The 20,748-nt window shown below is 45.4% G+C and overlaps 1 protein-coding gene across 1 annotated transcript in view; it reads right to left on the minus strand.

Moving 5' to 3' along the window:
- The window catches only part of RHBDL2 (rhomboid like 2), an 83,147-nt gene that overhangs the window by 47,812 nt on the left and 14,587 nt on the right, over nucleotides 1-20,748 (minus strand). The window contains exons 3-5 of the mRNA XM_069757120.1: nucleotides 15,476-15,624; nucleotides 14,916-15,028; nucleotides 7,708-7,808 (exon numbers count right to left, since the gene is read on the minus strand). Coding sequence (XP_069613221.1) covers nucleotides 7,708-7,808; nucleotides 14,916-15,028; nucleotides 15,476-15,624 — 363 coding nt within the window. The remainder of the gene's footprint in view (nucleotides 1-7,707; nucleotides 7,809-14,915; nucleotides 15,029-15,475; nucleotides 15,625-20,748) is intronic.

Below are 20,748 nucleotides of genomic sequence, written 5' to 3' on the forward strand. Positions count from 1 at the left end.
TCTGATTGTGTCAAAACAGCTACACTCAGTAATCTACCGCATTTTTTGGACTATAAGATGCACTTTTTTCCTCCAAAATGTGTAGGAAAATGCAGCGTGCGTCTTATAGTTCAGATGTACCTGCTCTGGCTGTGGTGAGGAGGTGAGGCAGCGGCAGAGCAGCGGGTCACAGGAGGCAGGAGCCGGAGGCTGAGGCCAACTCCTATGCCTGCTGCTAAACCGAAATGAATATTGACTGCATTCCATGCCCAATCAAACCAGGATAAAGATGGCGCCTTCTTAATTCTTCTGACTTTTGGACCCAGTGGCAACCTCCTTCCGGCTCTAACTGACACACCTGGACCTGGGTGTTTATAGACACCCAGTTTGCTTCAGGGAGCCACCGGTGGTATTCACATTTTCCCCTTGTGAAGACTTGGAGTTATAGCAGTCAGCTTGCTTCCTCTCTGGCGCTGTTGGAGGATGTTTGGTGTTACCTATCTGAGTCTACTCAACATAAGTTTCTTCCCCCTGTTTGTCTCCCTTCTTCTCTTTAGAGAACAGTGGGGACTGACCAGTGCTTATCACCCCCTTCCCCAGGGCCGCCATCAGGGCATTACAGCCGTGACTGGCGTATGGGGCCCGGTGAGCAGAGGGGGCCCGCACCGGGCCCCGTCTTATCTGCTCACCGGACCCCTACCGGCAGCCGCAGGCTGAACCGGGCCCTTAGCGGCGGCCGGCGCTGCAGCTGTTTAACGCTATTGACGTGCGGGCCCGCGCCCGCACGTCAATAGTTAACAGCCGACAGCCGCAGCGTGCAGGTCGCTGGCGTCTGACGTCATTGTCAGTCACCGGCGAGTGCACACTTCAGCTGCGTGGAGAGAGCAGGAGCGTGGCAGGTAAGCAGAACTTGTTTTTTTTTTATTTTTTATTGAGAGCGGCGATCCGGGGGGGCCCAGGGCAGTAAAGCTGGACACAGGGGGGGCAGAAAGCTGGACACAGGGGGGGCAGAAAGCTGGACACGGGGGGCAGAAAGCATGGACACGGGGGGGGGGGGGCAGAAAGCTGGACACAGGGTTGCAGAAAGCTGGACACAGGGGGGGCAGAAAGCTGGACACAGGGGGGGGCAGAAAGCTGGACACAGGGGGGGCAGAAAGCTGGACACGGGGGGCAGAAAGCTGGACACGGGGGGGGCAGAAAGCTGGACACAGGGGGGAGGCAGAAAGCTGGACACGGGGGGGCAGAAAGCTGGACATGGGGGGCAGAAAGCTGGACACGGGGGGCAGAAAGCTGGACACAGGGGGGGCAGAAAGCTGGACACAGGGGGGCAGAAAGCTGGACACAGGGGGGGCAGAACTGGACACATGGGGGCAGAAAGCTGGACACAGGGGGGGCAGAGAGCTCGACACAGGGGGGGAGCAGAACTGGACACAGGGGGGCAGAAAGCTGGACACAGGGGGGGGCAGAAAGCTGGACACAGGGGGGGCAGAAAGCTGGACACAGGGGGGGCAGAAAGCTGGACACGGGGACAGAAAGCTGGACACAGGGGGGGCAGAAAGCTGGACACAGGGGGGGCAGAAAGCTGGACACAGGGGGGGCAGAAAGCTGGACACAGGGTGGGCAGAAAGCTGGACACAGGGGGGGGCAGAAAGCTGGACACAGGGGGGGGCAGAATGCTGGACACAGGGGGGGGCAGAAAGCTGGACACAGAAGGGGCAGAAAGCTGGGCACAGGGGCAGAAAGCTGCGCACAGGGGCAGAACGCTGGACACAGGGGGGGCAGAAAGCTGGGCACAGGGGCAGAAAGCTGGGCACAGGGGCAGAAACCTGCGCACAGGGGCAGAACGCTGGACACGGGCAGAACGCTGGGCACGGGCAGAACGCTGGACACAGGGGCAGAAAGCTGGACACAGGGGCAGAAAGCTGGACACAGGGGCAGAAAGCTGCACACAGGGGCAGAAAGCTGGACACAAGGGCAGAAAGCTGCGCATAGGGGCAGAACGCTGGACACAGGGGGGGCAGAAAGCTGGGCACAGGGGCAGAAAGCTGTGCACAGGGGCAGAAAGCTGCGCACAGGGGCAGAACGCTGGACACGGGCAGAAAGTTGCACACAGGGGCAGAAAGTTGCACACAGGGGCAGAAAGCTGGACACGGGCAGAAAGCTGCACACAGGGGCAGAAAGCTGGACACAGGGGCAGAAGCTGCACACAGGGGCAGAAAGCTGGACACAGGGGCAAAACGCTGGACACAGGGACAGAAAGCTGGACACGGGGGGGCAGAAAGCTGGACACAGGGGGAGCAGAAAGCTGGACACAGGGGGGGAGAAAGCTGGACACGGGGGCAGAAAGCAGGACACAGGGGGCAGAAAGCTGGGCACAGGGGCAGAAAGCTGGGCACAGGGGCAGAAAGCTGCGCACAGGGGCAGAACGCTGGACACAGGGGGGGCAGAAAGCTGGGCACAGGGGCAGAAAGCTGGGCACAGGGGCAGAAAGCTGCGCACAGAGGCAGAACGCTGGACATGGGCAGAACGCTGGACACGGGCAGAAAGTTGCACACAGGGGCAGAAAGCTGGACACAGGGGCAGAAAGCTGGACACGGACAGAAAGCTGCACACAGGGGCAGAAAGCTGGACACAGGGGCAGAAAGCTGGGCACAGGGGCAGAAAGCTGGACACAAGGGCAGAAAGCTGGACACAGGGGCAGAAAGCTGGACACAGGGGCAGAAAGCTGGACACAGGGGCAGATTGCTGGACACAGGGGCAGAAAGCTGGACATAGGGGCAGAAAGCTGGACACAGGGGCAGAAAGCTGGACACAAGGGCAGAAAGCTGGACACGGGGGCAGAAAGCTGGACACAGGGGGGGCAGAAAGCTGGACACGCGCAGATTGCTGGACACGGGCAGATTGCTGGACACAGGGGGGGCAGAAAGCTTGACACGGGGGGGCAGAAAGCTGGACACAGGGAGGGTAGAAAGCTGGACACAGGGGGGCAGAAAGCTGGACACAGGGGGGGCAAAAAGCTGGACACAGGGGGGGCAGATTGCTGGACACAGGGGGGGCAGATTGCTGGACACAGGGGCAGATTGCTGGACACAGGGGCAGATTGCTGGACACAGGGGCAGAATGGAGAAACGGGGCATGATTGGAGACACAGGGGGCAGGATGACAGACATGGCGGCATGACTGGAAACACTGGGGCATGACTGGAGACAGATGGGGCAGAATTAAGACACAGGGGGCATGATTGGAGACGGGGCAGAATGGTGATATGGGCATGATTGGAGACACTGGAGGCAGGATTGGAGACAGATGGGGCAGGATCATGGGGCAGGATGGATATGATGGAGACAGATGGGGCAGGATGGGGAGATCATATGGGGCAGGATGGATACTCATTAGGGCAGGATGGGAGAACATATGGCTGATGCCAGGAATGAGACACACGGGGGCTAGGATGGCGAATATTATTACCATAGGGGCTAATTAAGGGATATTATTACTGCAGTGATGTATTTATTTTATTTTTGGAGTATACTGTTCTAAATGGGGGGGCGGTCCTATTACTGTGTAGAGTGATACTATGTCGCCTTCTTCATGTGGTGTAATGTAGAAGTTGGGAAAATTAAGTAATGTGTTCTGCAAGTGGAACTCGAGATAACGGTGTTATTTCCTGCAGAGACGAGTCCTGGCTGGATGAAGTGATGGCGGTCTGTTAATGTGTGATAGGTTAGAAGTGGAGTTTTTCCAAGAAAGAGTGGTGGGACTGTGGACAGTTTGAGGGGTGGAGCATGGAGGCGGGGCTGGGGTGGAGCCTGGGCGGAGTCTCAAGGGAGCCCTGGAAATTTTGCCAGTATGGGGCCCTGAAATTTCTAGTAGCAGCCCTGCCTTTCCCTATTCAGGACCTAGCTCTAGAAATATACAGGCTTAGGTTCCTGCTCAGCGATTGGGGTGGAACCAATATGGGAATGGTAGGAGAGGCAGGGTGCTATTAGGTCTATTATACTCCCCTTTCCCTGAGGAGCAACAAGTTGGTATTGTGATCTCTCTGCTGCAAGGAGATCCTCAATCCTGTGCGTTCGCTTTGCTGCAGGATTTGGTTTGTCTCCAGTCTGTGGAGGGATTTTTTTGGGCTCTAGGCCTTATCTATGATGATCCCGACCAATTATCCTTGGCTGAGTCCAGGTTGTGTCACCTTCAGCAGGGAAATCGGTCAGTGGAGACGTATAGCTCCGAATTCCGCAGATGGGCAACTGATACAAAATGGAATGACCTGGCTCTCAGAAGCCAATTTCTTCAGGGCTTAACTGAAAGGTTGAAGGATGCTTTGGCAGTGTAGGAAACCCCTGAGTCCTTTAAGGCTGCTATGTCATTGGCTATTCCTTGTTGATAGACACCTTTGGGATAGGTGGGTAAGACCGCCTTCTCCGGAGCCTCTTTTTCGGGGTATTGCCCCTTTGCCAGGGGAGTGGTCTAGCGGTGAACAAGTTCGGGAGAAGGTGGAGGAACCCATGCAGTTAGGGGGTGCCTCTGCATCATACATTTTCCCGGAGATTCACAAAAAGAAGGGAGTGTATTTTTTGTGAAAAAATGGACATTTTATTGGGCGTGCCATACCCCTGAGGGTCATTTCGAAAGTCTGGTTGTGGCTTTCGGACTGACCAATGCACCTGCAGTTTTCCAACATTTCATGAATTATATTTTCCATCATTTGGTGGGCAGGTTCATGGTAGTCTATCTGGACGATATTTTGGTTTACTTAGCAGATATTGAGACACATCAGGGTCATGTTAAACAGGTGTTGCAAATAATAAGGGATAACAAGCTATGTGAAACTAGAAAAATGTGTTTTTGCCATCCGTCCAGGAGGTACAGTTTTTTGGGGGGTGCCTGTTGTCATCTTCGGGTTTTCGAATGGATCTGGACAAGGTCCATGCTGTCCGTGATTGGGACCATCCTGAGAAACTGAAGGCTCTACAAAATTTTCTAGGCTTTACTAATTTTTACCGGAAATTCTTCCAAAATTATTCTGTAGTTTTGAAACCCCTTGCTGACATGACAAGGAAGGTGGTCTAATTTTTCCAAATGGTCGGATGCTGCCCTACAGGCTTTTTCCTCCATAAAGAGCTGGTGTGCTCTCCCCCTATTTGTCTCCCTTCTTCTGTTTAGAGTACAGTGGGGACTTACCAGTGCTTATCTCCCCCTTCCCTTTTCAGGGCCTAGCTCTAGGGATATGCAGGGCTTAGGTTCCTGCTCGACGATTGGTGAGGAACCAATATGAGAACGGTAGGAGAGGCAGGGTGCTATTAGATCTGCCTAATTGTCTCCACTTCCCCTTTCCCTAGCGTTTGGGTTTCCTTCCCCTCTTCCTTTCGTGTTGCACTTAGACTTCACACACTGTACCAGGATAGGGATGAGGGTGGCCACGCATACCAGGATAGAGGTGAGGGGGGCCATGCATACCAGGATAGGGATGAGGGGGCCATGCATACCAGGGTAGGGATGAGGAGGCCATGCATGCCAGGATAGGGATGAGGAGGCCATGCATACCAGGGTTGGTATGAGGGGGCCATGCATGCCAGGATAGGGATGAGGGGGCCATATATACCAGGATAGGGATGAGGGAGCTATGCATACCAGGATGGGGATGAGGAGATCATATATACCAGGATAGGGGATATTAGTACAGAATTGACCACATTTTTTGCTTCAATTTCCGGCTATATAACCTAGGTGTGTCTTATGGTCCAGTGTGTCTTATAGTTCGAAAAATACGGTAAGGGATACATCCTTGGATTCAACTTTTCTTTTCTTTATATCAGGCTATTATCAGATGAAGTAACAAACACTTGCTGACAGATTCCCTTTAAGTCCGATATTGTACATATTTTTGTTCACACTGCTTCTCAATTTGACCTCCTTTTTGAAAAATAATGACAATGTAATTTTCATTTGAGGTTGTTTTTACATAATTTTAAGTTCTTCTATGGAGCAGATAATTTCTATTATGTCATACAATGTAAAACCATAAAATTCAAAGAGGGTGTATAAAGTATATATAAATATTTCCAACATTCAGCTTTGTTTGTAATATTAGTCTGTAGCCGCACAATAACATCTGAAAAGTTAATATATAATATACAGTGGGGGAAAAAAGTATTTAGTCAGCCACCAATTGTACAAGTTCTCCCACTTAAAAAGAAGAGAGAGACCTGTAATTGACATCATAGGTAGACCACAGAGTTAAAATGAGAAAACAAATACAGAACATTACCTTGTCTGATTTCGCAAGATTTATTCAGCAAATTATGGTGGAAAATAAGTATTTGGTCACCTAAAAACATGCAAGATTTCTGGCTCTCCCAGTCCTGTAACATCTTCTTTAAGAGGCTCTTCTGTCCTCCACTCATTACCTGTAGTCAAGGCACCTGTTTGAACTTGTTATTAGTATGAAAGACACCTGTCCACAACCACAAACAGTCACACTCCAAACTCCACTATGGTGAAGACCAAAGAGCTGTCGAAGGACACCAGAAACAAAATTGTAGCTCTGCACCAGGCTTGGAAGACTGAATCTGCAATAGGCAAGCAGCTTGGTGTGATAAAATCAACTGTGGGAGCAATAATAAGAAAATGGAAGACATGCAAGACCACTGATAATCTCCTTCGATCTGGGGCTCCAGGCAAGATCTCCCCATGGGGTCAAAATGATCACAAGAACGGTGAGCAAAAATCCCAGAACCACACGGGGGGACCTAGAGAATGACCGGCATAGAGCAGGGACCACCGTATCAAAGTCTACCATTAGTAACACACTATGCCTCCAGGGACTCAGATCCTGCAGTGCTGGACATGTCCCCCTGCTTAAGCCAGTACATGTCCGGGCCCATCTGAAGTTTGCTAGAGAGCATTTGGATTATCCAGAAGAGTATTGAAAGAATGTCATATGGTCTGATGAAACCAAACTATAACTGTTTGGTAGAAACAAAACTCATTGTGTTTGGAGGAGACAAAATACTGAGTTGCATCCAAAGAACACCATACCTACTGTGAAGCATGGGGGGGGCAACATCATGCTTTGGGGCTGTTTCTCAGCATAGGGACCAGGACGACTGATCCGTGTACATGAAAGAATGAATGGGGCCATGTATCGTGAGATTTTGAGTGCAAACCTCCTTCCATCAGCAAGGTCATTAAAGATGAAACGTGGAGGGGTCTTTCAGCATGATAATGATCCCAAGCACACCGCAAGGTCAATGAAGGAGTGGCTTCGTAAGAAGCATATGAAGATCCTGGAATGGCCTAGCCAGTCTCCATATCTCAACCCCATAAAAAACCTTTGAAGCGAGTTGAAAGTCTGTGTTGCCCAGTGACAGGCCCAAAACATCACTGCTCTAGAGGAGAGCTGCATGGAGGAATGGACCAACATACCACCAACAGTGTGTGCCAACCTTGTGAAGACTTACAGAAAACATTTGACCTCTGTCATTGCCAACAAAGGATATATAACAAAATATTGAGATGAACTTTTGTTAAAGACCAAATACTTATTTCCACCATAATTTGCAAACTAAATCTTGCCAAATCAGACAAGGTGATTTTCTTGATTTGCTTTCTCATTTTTACGCTCATAGTTGTGGTCCCCCTTTGATGTCAATTACAGGCCTCTCTCATCTCACCCCACTGTACATTTATTGATATAAGACCCTGTCATAGTAAATTAAACCAACTTACCACTATGATGTTCATGAAGTAACCTCCAATTAAGGCATAGACTCCCCCAGATGCCCCTACCAGTGCAAGGTGTGGGTCAAAGATGGAACTAGCCAGGGATCCTAATCATAAAAGTAGAAAAAGTTATACACTACTTAGAATATGACATTACTGAATAATGAGTGCTCCTTTCTGAATATTCACATATATTATACACTGCACCAGGAACAGAAATGGAGATGTACAATAAATAAAAATCTCAATATAGAATGGATGCAATGGCGCCAGCTTCAGCAGATCCTAAAAATAAACTATAGGTACATTTTTATTAAAAAAAAAACCCTGCTTTTGGAGTGTGCATCTTATTCATGAGTCCTTTACTTGCATTCCTTGCTCTCATACCAGTGATTGACAGAAATCTAGGCATTAGCATATCTATTAATATATGGAAATTTGTGACCATTAGGCCACATTCACACAAAAGTGTTTTTGCATCAGTATTTCATTTGTATTTGTATGCCAAAACCAGGAGTGTCTCCAAAACCCAGAATAGGTGTCAATCTTTAAATTATTGTAATGATTCCAACAATCAGTGTGTCTTAGGAGGCAGTGATTGACAGCTTAGTCATCCAGTCTGGTGCACAGGCATGCTGAGCTGTCTGTGTAGTGATTGACAGCTCAGTCATCCAGTCTGCAGCAGGGGTGTGCTGAGCTGTCTGTGCAGTGCTTGACAGTTCAGTTGTCCAGTCTGATGCAGGGGCATGCAGAGATGTCTTTGTGGTTATTTACAGCTCAGCCGTCCAGTCTGGTGCAGGGGCGTGCTTAGCTGTCTATGCAGTGATTGACAGCTCAGTTGTTCAGTCTGGTGCAGGGACGTGCTGAGATGTCTGTGTTTTTATTGGCAGCTCGGCCGTCCAATCTGAGACTGGGAGGTGCTGAGCTCTCACCAGATGCTCCCTGTTCCCTTGATTGCTCAGTTATTTAACTGAGCTGGCAGTCCCAGATAGCTACTTGTAGCTTCAGCTCTGAGGGGATTGTTTTCCCTGTGCCTAGTGCTTTGCTTCTTATCACTGCCTGATCTTCGAACATGTTCTAACTATCCATTTGTCTAATCCTTTTTCTCTGAACTGCTATCCTCCCAGTATTTTGACCTCAGACCTTTAATTGACTATGCCTTTGTCTTGTCCCTTTGACCTCCTGGTTATTGACCTTGGACTCCTGGACTATCCCGACTCACTGCTTGTCAATGAGAAGTGACTCAGAGTCACAATTATAGTTTATCTCTGTAAGTTCCACTCCTGGTTTGGTCATATAAACATTATAGGGACCCAAGAGGTTTAGCCCTGAATGACAGGTATATGTCATCAAAGTGGCTGGCCTCAGTTATGTAAGTTCTGGGAAAAAAAGGATTTAGCAACGATAGGTTTCTGAAGAGGTCTTCAATTGGGACTGGATTTTGGGTCCAGGATCTATGAGCGCCTAAAGAGCCTGGGTGGGAATGGTCCCTCTTAGGTGGGAATGATCCCTCCCATACTTCCAATCCAGATTTTGCAGTTCCTATAAAAGGCTGTTGAATTACTTTAGGTGTGTGGTGAGAGCTGGTGAATCACCAGTGAGTGTCAGGCATGCTGAGGCTAAACAATGATCTATGCTGCTGTCTAGGTGAGACCCTATTTGCTTTACCTTCTGTCTTTGCTTTACAAAACTGATGCAAAAATACTGATGTGTGAATGAGGCTTTAACTGCAGGCACATTTAAGACTGAGGTCGATATAAGTAATAGATAGTTTCAGGATTAATAATTAAATATTAATCCCTAAATTACTGAAGACCACCAGGCATATTACCAGCAAAATTATCACTAACCTGCAAATCATACTATTTAAAAACATGTGATGAGAAACATATAGAATATGACGATAGAGCATTCTGCTTTGCTTTTCAACATATTTGCCCACAACTATTTACAAGAAACGCATAAGGGTATGTGTCCACGTTCAGGCTTGCTTCAGGATTTGGTCAGGATTTTATGCAGGTAAAATCCTGACCAAATCTGAACCTGAGGTCACTGGCAGGTCACCTGCGGTGTTCTTGCGTGTTTTGCTCATTGTAACAACATGCTGAGTTCTGAAAAAACGCGCCGCATGTGCGTTTTCGCTGCAATGACGCATGCGTTTTTTCCTGCATAGTGGAGACGGGATTTCATTAAATCCCCTCCACTATGCTGTAACATCTGGACGCTGCGGAAAAACGCTGCGTTTCCTGAACGTGGAAACAAACCCTAAGGCCGGTTTCACACGTCAGTGGCTCCGGTATGTGAGGTTACAGTTTCCTCACATACCGAAGACACTGACTCACGTAGACACATTAAAATCAATGTGTCTCTGCACATGTCAGTGTGTTTTCACGGACCGTGTGTCCGTTTGAAAAACACGGAGACATGTCAGTGTTCGTGGGAGCGCACGTATTACACGGACCCATTAAAGTCAATGGGTTCATGTAAAACACGTACCGCACACGGATGCTGTCCGTGTGAAGTCCGTGTGCCGTGCAGGAGACAGCGCTACAGTAAGCGCTGTCCCCCCAGCATGGTGCTGAAGCCGCCATTCATTTCTTCTCTCCAGCAGCGTTCGCTGGAGAGAAGATATGAAAAATCTTTTTTTTTTTTTTGGGGTGTTTAAAAAAAGATCCCTGTCCCCAACCCCCTCCCACCCCCTGTGCGCCCCCCCGCTGTTAATAAAATACTTACCCTGCTCCCTCGCTGCTTCCTCTCCTTGCCGCAGCTTCTCCTGTATGAGCGGTCACGTGGTGCCGCCCATTACAGTGATGAATATGCGGCTCCACCTCCCATAGGGAGGGAAGTGAGACCATTTTGGAAAGTAGACCCCCTAAGGAACTTATCTAGATGTGTGGTGAGCACTTTGACCCACCAAGTGTTTCACAGAAGTTTATAATGCAGAGCCGTAAAAATAAAAAATCATATTTTTTCACAAAAATGATCTTTTCGCCCCCAATTTTTTATTTTCCCGAGGGTAAGAGAAGAAATTAGACCACAAAAGTTGTTGTGCAATTTGTCCTGAGTACGCCGATACCCCATATATGGGGGTAAACCACTGTTTGGGCGCATAGCAGAGCTTAGAAAGGAAGGAGCGCCATTTGACTTTTCAATGCAAAATTGACTGGAATTAACATGGGACGCCATGTTGCGTTTGGAGAGCCCCTGATGTGCCTAAACATTGAAACCCCACACAAGTGACACCATTTTGGAAAGTAGACCCCCTAAGGAACTTATCTATATGTGTTTTGAGAGCTTTGAACCCCCAAGTGTTTCACTACAGTTTATAATGCAGAGCCGTGAAAATAAAAATTCTTTTTTTTTCTTCACAAAAATGATTTTTTTAGCCCCCAGTTTTGAATTTTCCCAAGGGTAACAGGATAAATTGGACCCCAAAAGTTGTTGTACAATTTGTCCTGAGTACGCTGATACCCCATATGTGGGGGGAACCATTGTTTGGGCGCATGGCAGAGCTCAGAAGGGAAGGAGCGCCATTTGGAATGCAGACTTAGATGGATTGGTCTGCAGGCGTCACATTGCATTTGCAGAGCCCCTGATGTACCCAAACAGTAGAAACCCCCACAAGTGACCCCATATTGGAAACTAGACCTCCCAAGGAACTTATTTAGATGTGTTGTGAGAACTTTGAACACCCAAGTGTTTCACTACAGTTTATAACGCAGAGCTGTGAAAATAAAAATTCTTTTTTTTTTTCACAAAAATGATATTTTAGCCCCCAGTTTTGTATTTTAACAAGGGTAACAGGATAAATTGGACCCCAAAAGTTGTTGTACAATTTGTCCTGGTGTACACTGATACCCCACATATGGGGGGAACCACTGTTTGGGTGCATTGCAGAGTTCGGAAGGGAAGGAGCGCCATTTGGAATGCAGACTTAGATGGATTGGTCTGCAGGCGTCACGTTGCATTTGCAGAGCCCCTGATGTACCCAAACAGTAGAAACCCCCTACAAGTGACCCTATATTGGAAACTAGACCTCCCAAGGAACTAATCTAGATGTGTTGTGAGAACTTTGAACCCCCAAGTGTTTCACTACAGTTTATAACGCAGAGCCGTGAAAATAAAATAAAACATTTTCACACAAAAATGATTTTTAGCCCACCCAAATTTTTATTTTCCCAAGGGTAACAAGAGAACTTGGACCCCAAAAGTTGTTGTCCAATTTGTCCCGAGTACGCTGATACCCCATATGTGGGGGTAAACCCATGTTTGGGCGCACGGGAGAGCTCGGAAGGGAAGGAGCACTGTTTTACTTTTTCAACGCAGAATTGACTGGAATTGAGATCAGACGCCATGCCGTGTTTGGGAAGCCTCAGATATGCCTAAACAGTGGAAACCCCCAATTCTAACTGAAACCCTAATCCAAACATACCCCTAACCATAATCCCAACAGTAACCCTAACCACACCCCTAACCCTGACACACCCCTAACTCTAATCCAAACCGTCATCCCAACCGTAAATGTAATCCAAACCCTAACCCTAACTTTAGCCCCAACCCTAACCCTAACTTTAGCCCCAACCCTAACTCTAATTTTAGCCCCAACCCTAACCCTAACATTAGCCCCAATGTTAACCCTGACTTTAGCTCCAACCCTAGCCCCAACCCTAACCCTAGCCCTAACCCTAACCCTAGCCCTAGCCCTAACCCTAACCCTAGCCATAGCCCTTACCCTAGCCCTAACCATAACCCTAGCCCTAACGGGAAAATGGAAATAAATACATTTTTTTTAATTTTATTATTTTTCCCTAACTAAGGAGGTGATGAAGGGGGGTTTAATTTACTTTTATAGCGTTTTTTATACCGGATTTGTATGATTGGCAGCTGTCACACACTAAAAGACGCTTTTTATAGCAAAAAGTTTTTGCGTCTCCACATTTTGAGACCTATAATTTTTCCATATTTTGGTCCATAGAGTCATGTGAGGTCTTGTTTTTTGCGGGATAAGTTGACATTTTTATTGGTAACATTTTCTGACACGTGACAGTTTTTGATCACTTTTTATTCCGATTTTTGTGAGGCAGAATAACCAAAAACCAGCTATTCATGAATTTCTTTTGGGGGAGGCGTTTATACCATTCCGCATTTGGTAAAATGGATAAAGCAGTTTTATTCTTCGGGTCAGTACGTTTACAGCGATACCCCATTTATATCATTTTTTTTATGTTTTGGCGCTTTTATACGATAAAAACTATTTTATAGAAAAAATAATTATTTTGGCATCGCTTTATTCTCAGGACTATAACTTTTTTATTTTTTGCTGATGATGCTGTATGGTGGCTCGTTTTTTGCGGGACAAAATGATGTTTTCAGTGGCATCATGGTTACTTATATCTGTCTTTTTGATCGCGTGTTATTCCAGTTTTTGTTCGGCGGTATGATAATAAAGCTTTGTTTTTTGCCTCGTTTTTTTTTTTTTTTCTTACGGTGTTCACTGAAGGGGTTAACTAGTGGGACAGTTTTATAGATTGGGTCGTTACGGACGCGGCGATACTAAATATGTGTAATTTTATTGTTTTGTTTTTTATTTAGATAAAGAAATATATTTATGGGAATAATATATATATATTTTTTTCATACATGTGGAATTTTTTTTTTTAACTTTTTGACTTTGCCCCAGGGAGGGACATCACAGATCACTGATCTGAAAGTTTGCACAGCACTCTGTCAGATCAGTGATCTGACTTACAGCGCTGCAGGCTTACCAAGGCTCACACAGACAGCTCTCTCCAGCGACCAACGATTAGGGGAACGACTTTGGCATTGTTGAAACTGTCTTCAACAATGCCGAAGTCCCCTTGCAGCACCCGGGTAACCAGGGTAAACATCGGGTTACTAAGTGCAGGGCCGCGCTTAGTAACCCGATATTTACCCTGGTTACCATTGTAAAAGTAAAAAAAAAACCACTACATACTCACATTCTGATGTCTGTCACGTCCCCCGCCGGTGTCCACAGGGTTAAAACTGCTTTCGGCAAGAGCGCTGCTAATGCACGCGCTGCTGCCGAGAGCTTCCCTGCACTGACTTGTCAGCGCCGGCAGTAACAGCGTGTGCTCTGCTTTACGGCCGGCGCTGACACAGAATGTGAGTATGCACTGTTTTTTGTTTTAACTTTTACAATGGTAACCAGGGTAAATATCGGGTTACTAAGCGCGGCTCTGCGCTTAGTAACCCGATATTTACCCTGGTTACAATTGAACACATCGCTGGATCGGCGTCACACACGTAGATCCAGCGATGACAGCGGGTGATCAGCGACCAAAAAATGGTCCTGATCATTCCCCAACGACCAACGATCTCCCAGCAGGGGCCTGATCGTTGGTCGCTGTCACACATAACGAGATCGTTAGCGGGATCGTTGCTGTCCCCAGCCCCAGTCTCAATTCATCACCATTTTGCTGTACCCTATCCCCCAGCCTCAATTAATCATTATTTGCTGTCCCCAACCACCAGTTTCAATTAATCGTCATTCACTGTACCCCACCCCCTAGTCTCAATTCATACTCATTTGCCTCCCCCTTCCCACACTCATTTAATTTATAGGATGTGCACAACCTATGGCGGCGCACCAGTACACAATACATTGTACCCGGGGGCTCGGTGAGCCAAAGCACAAGAGGGGGCCTGGACTGGGCCAGGGCCCCCCTTCTTTCCATGTGGAAATTGTGGAATTAATTGTGAAAGTTATTATAATTTCAAGATGTATTGACTAAAATAAACTTTTGTTTGTGGGAAAACCCCTTTAAACTACAAAATAAAAACAGATTTATCAACAGCAGCTTGTTGACAGCTTTCAGGCACCAAGGGTTTTTATTTATTTATTTAATGCAATGTGTAGTAAAAAAAATAATATGAATTAAAATATTACATAGATGCTAGACTGCATTTCTAACTGCATACCCAATATCATCCAAAGTTGGGGTTTCATTGTATTTATCCCCATGCAGTTAATGTAAAAATTAACATTTACAGAGTATTTGGTGAGTATCTAACATCAGTATTAATACACCAAAATCAGAAGAAAAACTGTAATGAAAAGGATTACCCTTGTTGTGTGTTTTGGAGCCATTCCCGATTTTGGCTTACTAACACAAAGGAAACGCCGAATAAAAATACTGACGTGAATACGGCCTTAGACCTGCAGTAACACTGACCTCCAAGGACTCCTGCAATGTAGACTAACCCAACTCGATGTCCTTTATGGACCATTTCCAACGGGATTCCAAGAAAAAGCTGGAGAAAGAGATTCCCGATAATATGTTGTACTCTTTGGGAAAACAAACATAGAAATATGGTTTAGAAAACGGTCAGCCAGGTTTTCTGTAATGTCAGACTGTCACACATAGAAGGTAGGTTCCTTCTGTATCTTTTATTTGTATTTATAAACCTGTGCAGATGAGATTGTGGGACTTCTTGCATAAATATGAAATGTGCTCACTATGAGCTTATTAGCTAGGCCTAAGGTTAGGGTTTAATTGTCCATGAAGAGCGTACTCATTTTTCTTCTTTTTTTTTTTTCAGATAGTTCCATAAGCACTTTCCCTACAGCATAATGGTACTTGCATTAACATGCCTCTGTATAGCAGTGGTCTGTATGAATTCCTGTCAGTATTCATAGTAATAGAAAGGAATTCACTACCAGTAACTATACGTCTGTTACTTCTTTACATTATATGTGAGAGACAAGATCCTGTATTCCAGCTTTCATTCTTACCCTGCATGAACCAACATGTAAGATGCAAACCTCCATGCTTCCTCTCGCTTATCTGGTCGGTATATAAATGGACTGTTATTTATACCACTATCCAGAGTGATCCATTGTTTCTGTGGCATCCATACTGCATAGTATATGAAAACACCCAGCTAGATAAATGGAAACAAATAGGGACATTAACTGGCATGATTTCATGAAGACCACATACATTTCCACTTCCATCCTCCAGTGCCAATCACACAGCACCATCTACACATGTGGTCAAAATTGTTGGTACCCCTCGTCTAATGACAGAAAAACCCACAAGGGTCACTGAAATAACTTGAATCTGATAAAAGTAATAATAAATAAAAAAAAATCTATGAAAACGAACAAATGAAAGTCAGACATTGGTTAGCCCTGTTGCTTTGCAGCGCCGGGGTCCTGGGTTCAAATCCCACCAAGGACAACACCTGCAAGGAGTTTGTATGTTCTCCCTGTGTTTATGTGGATGTTCTCCGATTTCCTCCTACACTCCAAAGACATGGTGATAGGGAAATTAGATTGTGAGCCCCAATGGGGACAGCAATGATATTGTCGCTGTGGAATATATTGGTAATATATAAGCAAATCATAATCAATAAAAAATAATTTACTATGCAGTATACATTTCCAGTGGGATTGAAATCTGTTAGTGTCCATCTTAGTTGAAGGAAAGAATTTCTTTATCCCATTTTTTTCACTCATTTCATAATGAAAATGGAAGAAGCATAATGTTAGCGCTATTATATTACGCTGCTAATCTATGATGCTTGATAACAAATATATCTTGAATGCAATCACATTGCAGACGTGCTGAGATGCTGGCAGATGTGTTCACTGCTTATTTACTATTTAACGTGTATCACTTTATAATTATGATCAAGTGTCACGGGGTTACCGTGACAGAGTGGAGCCAAAGGACCACAGCGTCTGATTGCTCCTACTGCGGCGCTGAGAAGAAGCACTTCTTCATCATATTAAATGTGTTTATTTCTTCTGGCAGAACAGGGGTTAATCGGTCATGTTTGGCATCACTGTGTTCAGCTGTGCTCGGTCAGCCACTCCTTTCACCTATATAATCTGGGCTCTGCTACTAATCCTCGTCAGGGATAGCTTATGCTGCATGGCTAATGGAGGGAAAGGAGTTGGTCTGAGGAGAGTTGCAGGAGTTATTTGCAATAGCCCTGGTATGGGGCTATTCCGTTCACTGCTATCCACCCGCACGCAGTGTCCACAGCCGATTGAATATCCACAGACAGCAAGTCTCGGGGATAACAGCTGCTTTACTTCAGCAGAACAGCGGGATATAACATGGAAATAGTAGTTTACAGTTCACGTGGGGATTCCATGGCCAATACAATTCAGGATTGGATTCTGACGCAGAATTGAGGTTCCGGAGCTTTTAAAACCTGTTTTAGTTAGAAGCAGTATTTGCAGGTAATTATAAGAGAGTTCAAAGTCTCTTGGTTGCATAAAGGCAGAAGAGGGAATATATTGCAATATGGACAGACCTGAAATCCCGTATTCATTTTCTCAGCTGGTCACGGTAAGTGCAGAAATATACTTGAAGCAACTAACGGATAATTTGCGGTGAGGCGGGGGACCCTCGATTTCCTCAACACGTGGAGCAATAGGTTCTTCTGCACTCATTTAGTGCGACCTAATGCTGGAGAAACACGCCTTAAACCAGACAGCGGGGATCCAGGGTTAAAAGGGTTAAAAGCCTTTAGCCATCTTGGCTGTAGAAGTCAGGGGAAGATCCAAGGCATTAGGCCTAGCTAGAAGTCTTGAGATGAAGAGAAGCATGAACATCCAGGCTCCATGGCTGGCGGGGTCAGGAGACCCCTCACCGGAGGTCTGTTCTGGGTCACATCTTTCCAGAACTCCATCTTGTCTGCCCAGAGACAGGAGGTAGCTCCTCCCATTGAACCATGATGACAGGGTCACTGACCAATAGGATAACTCTCAATTCTTGTGTCAGACTTCACATTGTGAGATTAATATATATAAAGCAACACAACAAATGAAAAGTGCACTTAATAGAACACTCAAACACATACCTGAGGAATATATGAGATTAGTGAGTTTTTGAATCATTTAAACCATATAACAGTAAGAGGATAACTTAGGAGTGAGTTGCAGTGTACAGAAGCTACTCACGGTTCAGGGTTACTTAAAGGGATGGACACACTCTGGATCGGGTCACTACATACAGTATTAGCAACTGTTGTTTGGTTTGTACATGTGGTAACTCCTTATCCCCTATTTTGTTTTTTGCCCCTTCCTGCACAACCCGGTGGATTCTTCTGTTATATCTGAGTGAATATTTTGTTTGTCTGAAGTTTTCAGATAACCCTTGTCTGTGTTGCCCTGTTTGTCTGGTTGGCATCCCTAGTATTAGAGCCAAGAAAGGAGCCCCTGGCCCTGGGTCATCCGACAGCTGTGTCATGACATCAAGGTTTGAACCTCTTATAAATAAATACTGACTAAAGGCCCCATCACACATAGCGACGCTAAAGCGATCCCAACAACGATACGATCTGTCAGGGATCGTTGCTGCGTCACTATGTGGTCACTGGTGAGATGTCAAACTGTGAGATCTCCCCAACGACGCAGCAGCGATGCGGCGACCTGTAGCGACCTGTACAACGATGTCACATGGCAGCTATTTCATGACGATTAACAGACCTCAATGAGGGACATCCTGTCATGAGGTCGTTGGTAAGGTGTCACAGAGATGTGTGCTACCCAGCGGGACCTCAACGACCAAAAAAAGGTCCAGGCCATTCCGACACGACCAGCGATCTCACAGCAGGGGCCTGGTCGCTGCTACGTGTCACACATAGCGGGATCGCTACTGAGGTCGCTGTTGCGTCACAAAACTTGTGACTCAGCAGCGATCTCGCTAGCGATCTCGCTGTGTGTGACGGGGGCTTTACGAACTTCCTTCAGAGTCATGTTGAAGTTTGATGTCTGTGTGCTCTCCACGTTTACCTACTAAGCCACATATGAAGAGATGACCCTTTGTGCCGTAGATCTGACTAATCTACTACTGTTTTTTTCTCTGTTTGCCATTGTAATCCTGATGTTTGCGACCAATTCATTATTTGAGACAAAAACAAAGGGCATTTTTTATTTCACACAAAATTTCTGACCCCCTGCACTATTTTGAAAAAAGTGGTAGCGAAAACAACAATGAATACCACAAGACTAAAAATAAAATTGACTTTAAAACAACTGCGAATGATAAATTGGTCCCATAGTGATCCATTATCGCTGGTGGGCTGTGTGTGGTATTGATGATCAACCCATTTTTTTCTGTTTAAACATTTCTAGTGTTAAAAATGTAGGATTGCTAAGATAATAAAAGATAATAAACTTTATTTTTATATAGCACTAACATATTCCACAGAGCTTTACAGATATTGTCATGCTGTATTAGGATGCTCACACACCATAGATACAGTATCTGCCAACCAAAACCTCCATTGGATAATAGATATCGCTTCCTATTTCCTGGTGTATATGCAATGCATGCTTGGTTCGGCAGATTGTAGCATCTTATCCTTATGTTAATTTTGATGACTTGCTATAAATGTATATTTGCACCTATAGGTTGTTCAAGGATAAGGATGAGGAGTCCACTCTTAAAGAAGCAATAGACCACTGTTTACTGTTTGGTTACATCTGTACTTGGGTGGGATTTTTTTATACATTTATTTTAAAGGCCCCCATCAAATTAGAAAAAATAAGAAAGAAGAGTCAGCTCACAACGTTGTGGGAATACAGGTGAGAAGTCCCGCCCGGATGGCCTGGAGCAAGGCAAAATCTTCAGCATTCAATATGAAAGGGATTGGAAATCCAGTGAGGCATTTGAGATAAAATTCAGAAAAAACTTTATAATGAATAATGAATAAAATTCAAAATCAGAGATGTAGTCAACAGCGACACACTGACCAATGTGTTTCGGTTAAGGAGCTACCATGAATAAAGCTCGTTAGCCGAAACACGTTGGTCAGTGTGCTGCTGGTGACTCCATCTCTGTTTTTGAATTTTATTCATTTTTGATAATAAAGTTTTTTCTGAATTTTGCCTCGATGGATTTCCAATCCCTTTCATAGTGCATACACATTAGAGTAATGTTGGCCAAGTCTGCCAATATCCTCAGGTATGGCTGACAGTTTAATGTATACATGTATCCTATGACTAAGAGGATCTCTTAGATATGGGTTCTGGGAAAATATTCAATAGAAAGAGGTGAGGATCTAGAGGGACATCTACTTCGAAAACTTGCTTAGTGAGGAGTTGTACTTTCAACCAAAAAAATTTAATCGGAGGGCAGTTCCAAAAAATATGAAAAATAGAACCTCTAGGCAGGGCACACCACCAGTAAAGGGGAGGAATAGATGGGTCAGTTTCATGTAAACATTCCGGCGTGTGGTACAAAAGATGAAGAATTTTGTACGGATTTTCATTGTATGAAATTCAAGATGCAGTCTTAGGTGCTCCGGTCCAAACAATTCTCCGCTTTACCACTGTTAGTGTTTTAGCCAGATATTCCTCCCATTTGAGCATATACTGTAAGAGTGTCCAATTAAGGAATATGTCTGGAGTTTGTAGAATATTGTAAATACTTGATATTAAACCTTTTGTTGATGAACTATTCTTGCACAGTCTCTCGAAGGAAGTAGGAATAGAGGCCTGTAGATCGTGGAACAATGGTGAGGCAAAGTGCCTAATCTTAATTTATTGAAATAATGTAAGAGTATGGAGAGAGAACTTTGTTTTCAGCTCCTCATTGGAATGTAAAATTTGCATTTTATAGTTGATAATGTCAGCAAAAGTTAAACAAGTCAGATTGAGGGGTGGCTTAGACTTTCAGGAAAATTCAGATGGAAAAGGAAAGAAGTAAGAGCGGAGTTTATTGATGGCAGATTGAATTTTTTAGAGCATACCCTCCATATATTTCTAGTATGTATTATTGGACCCAATAGGTCTATTGCAGGTGGATTGTAAGCACCATTCCAGATCAGAGAATTGGCGTGAGCTGGGGCTAACTGTAACTTTTCAATCTCCATCCATTTCATATAGGCAGGTTTAGAAGGCCACAATGGGATAGTGTGGAGGTGCGATACCCAATAATAATGATCAAAGTTAGGAGCCGCTAGCTCTCCCAGCCAACATAACTGACTTTAGAATTCTATGACGTTTTCCTGCCCATATGAAATTTAAAATGACTGCTTGAAAAGTAT

This window comes from Ranitomeya imitator, chromosome 3 (assembly GCF_032444005.1).
Source record: "Ranitomeya imitator isolate aRanImi1 chromosome 3, aRanImi1.pri, whole genome shotgun sequence".
Taxonomy (NCBI): domain Eukaryota; kingdom Metazoa; phylum Chordata; class Amphibia; order Anura; family Dendrobatidae; genus Ranitomeya; species Ranitomeya imitator.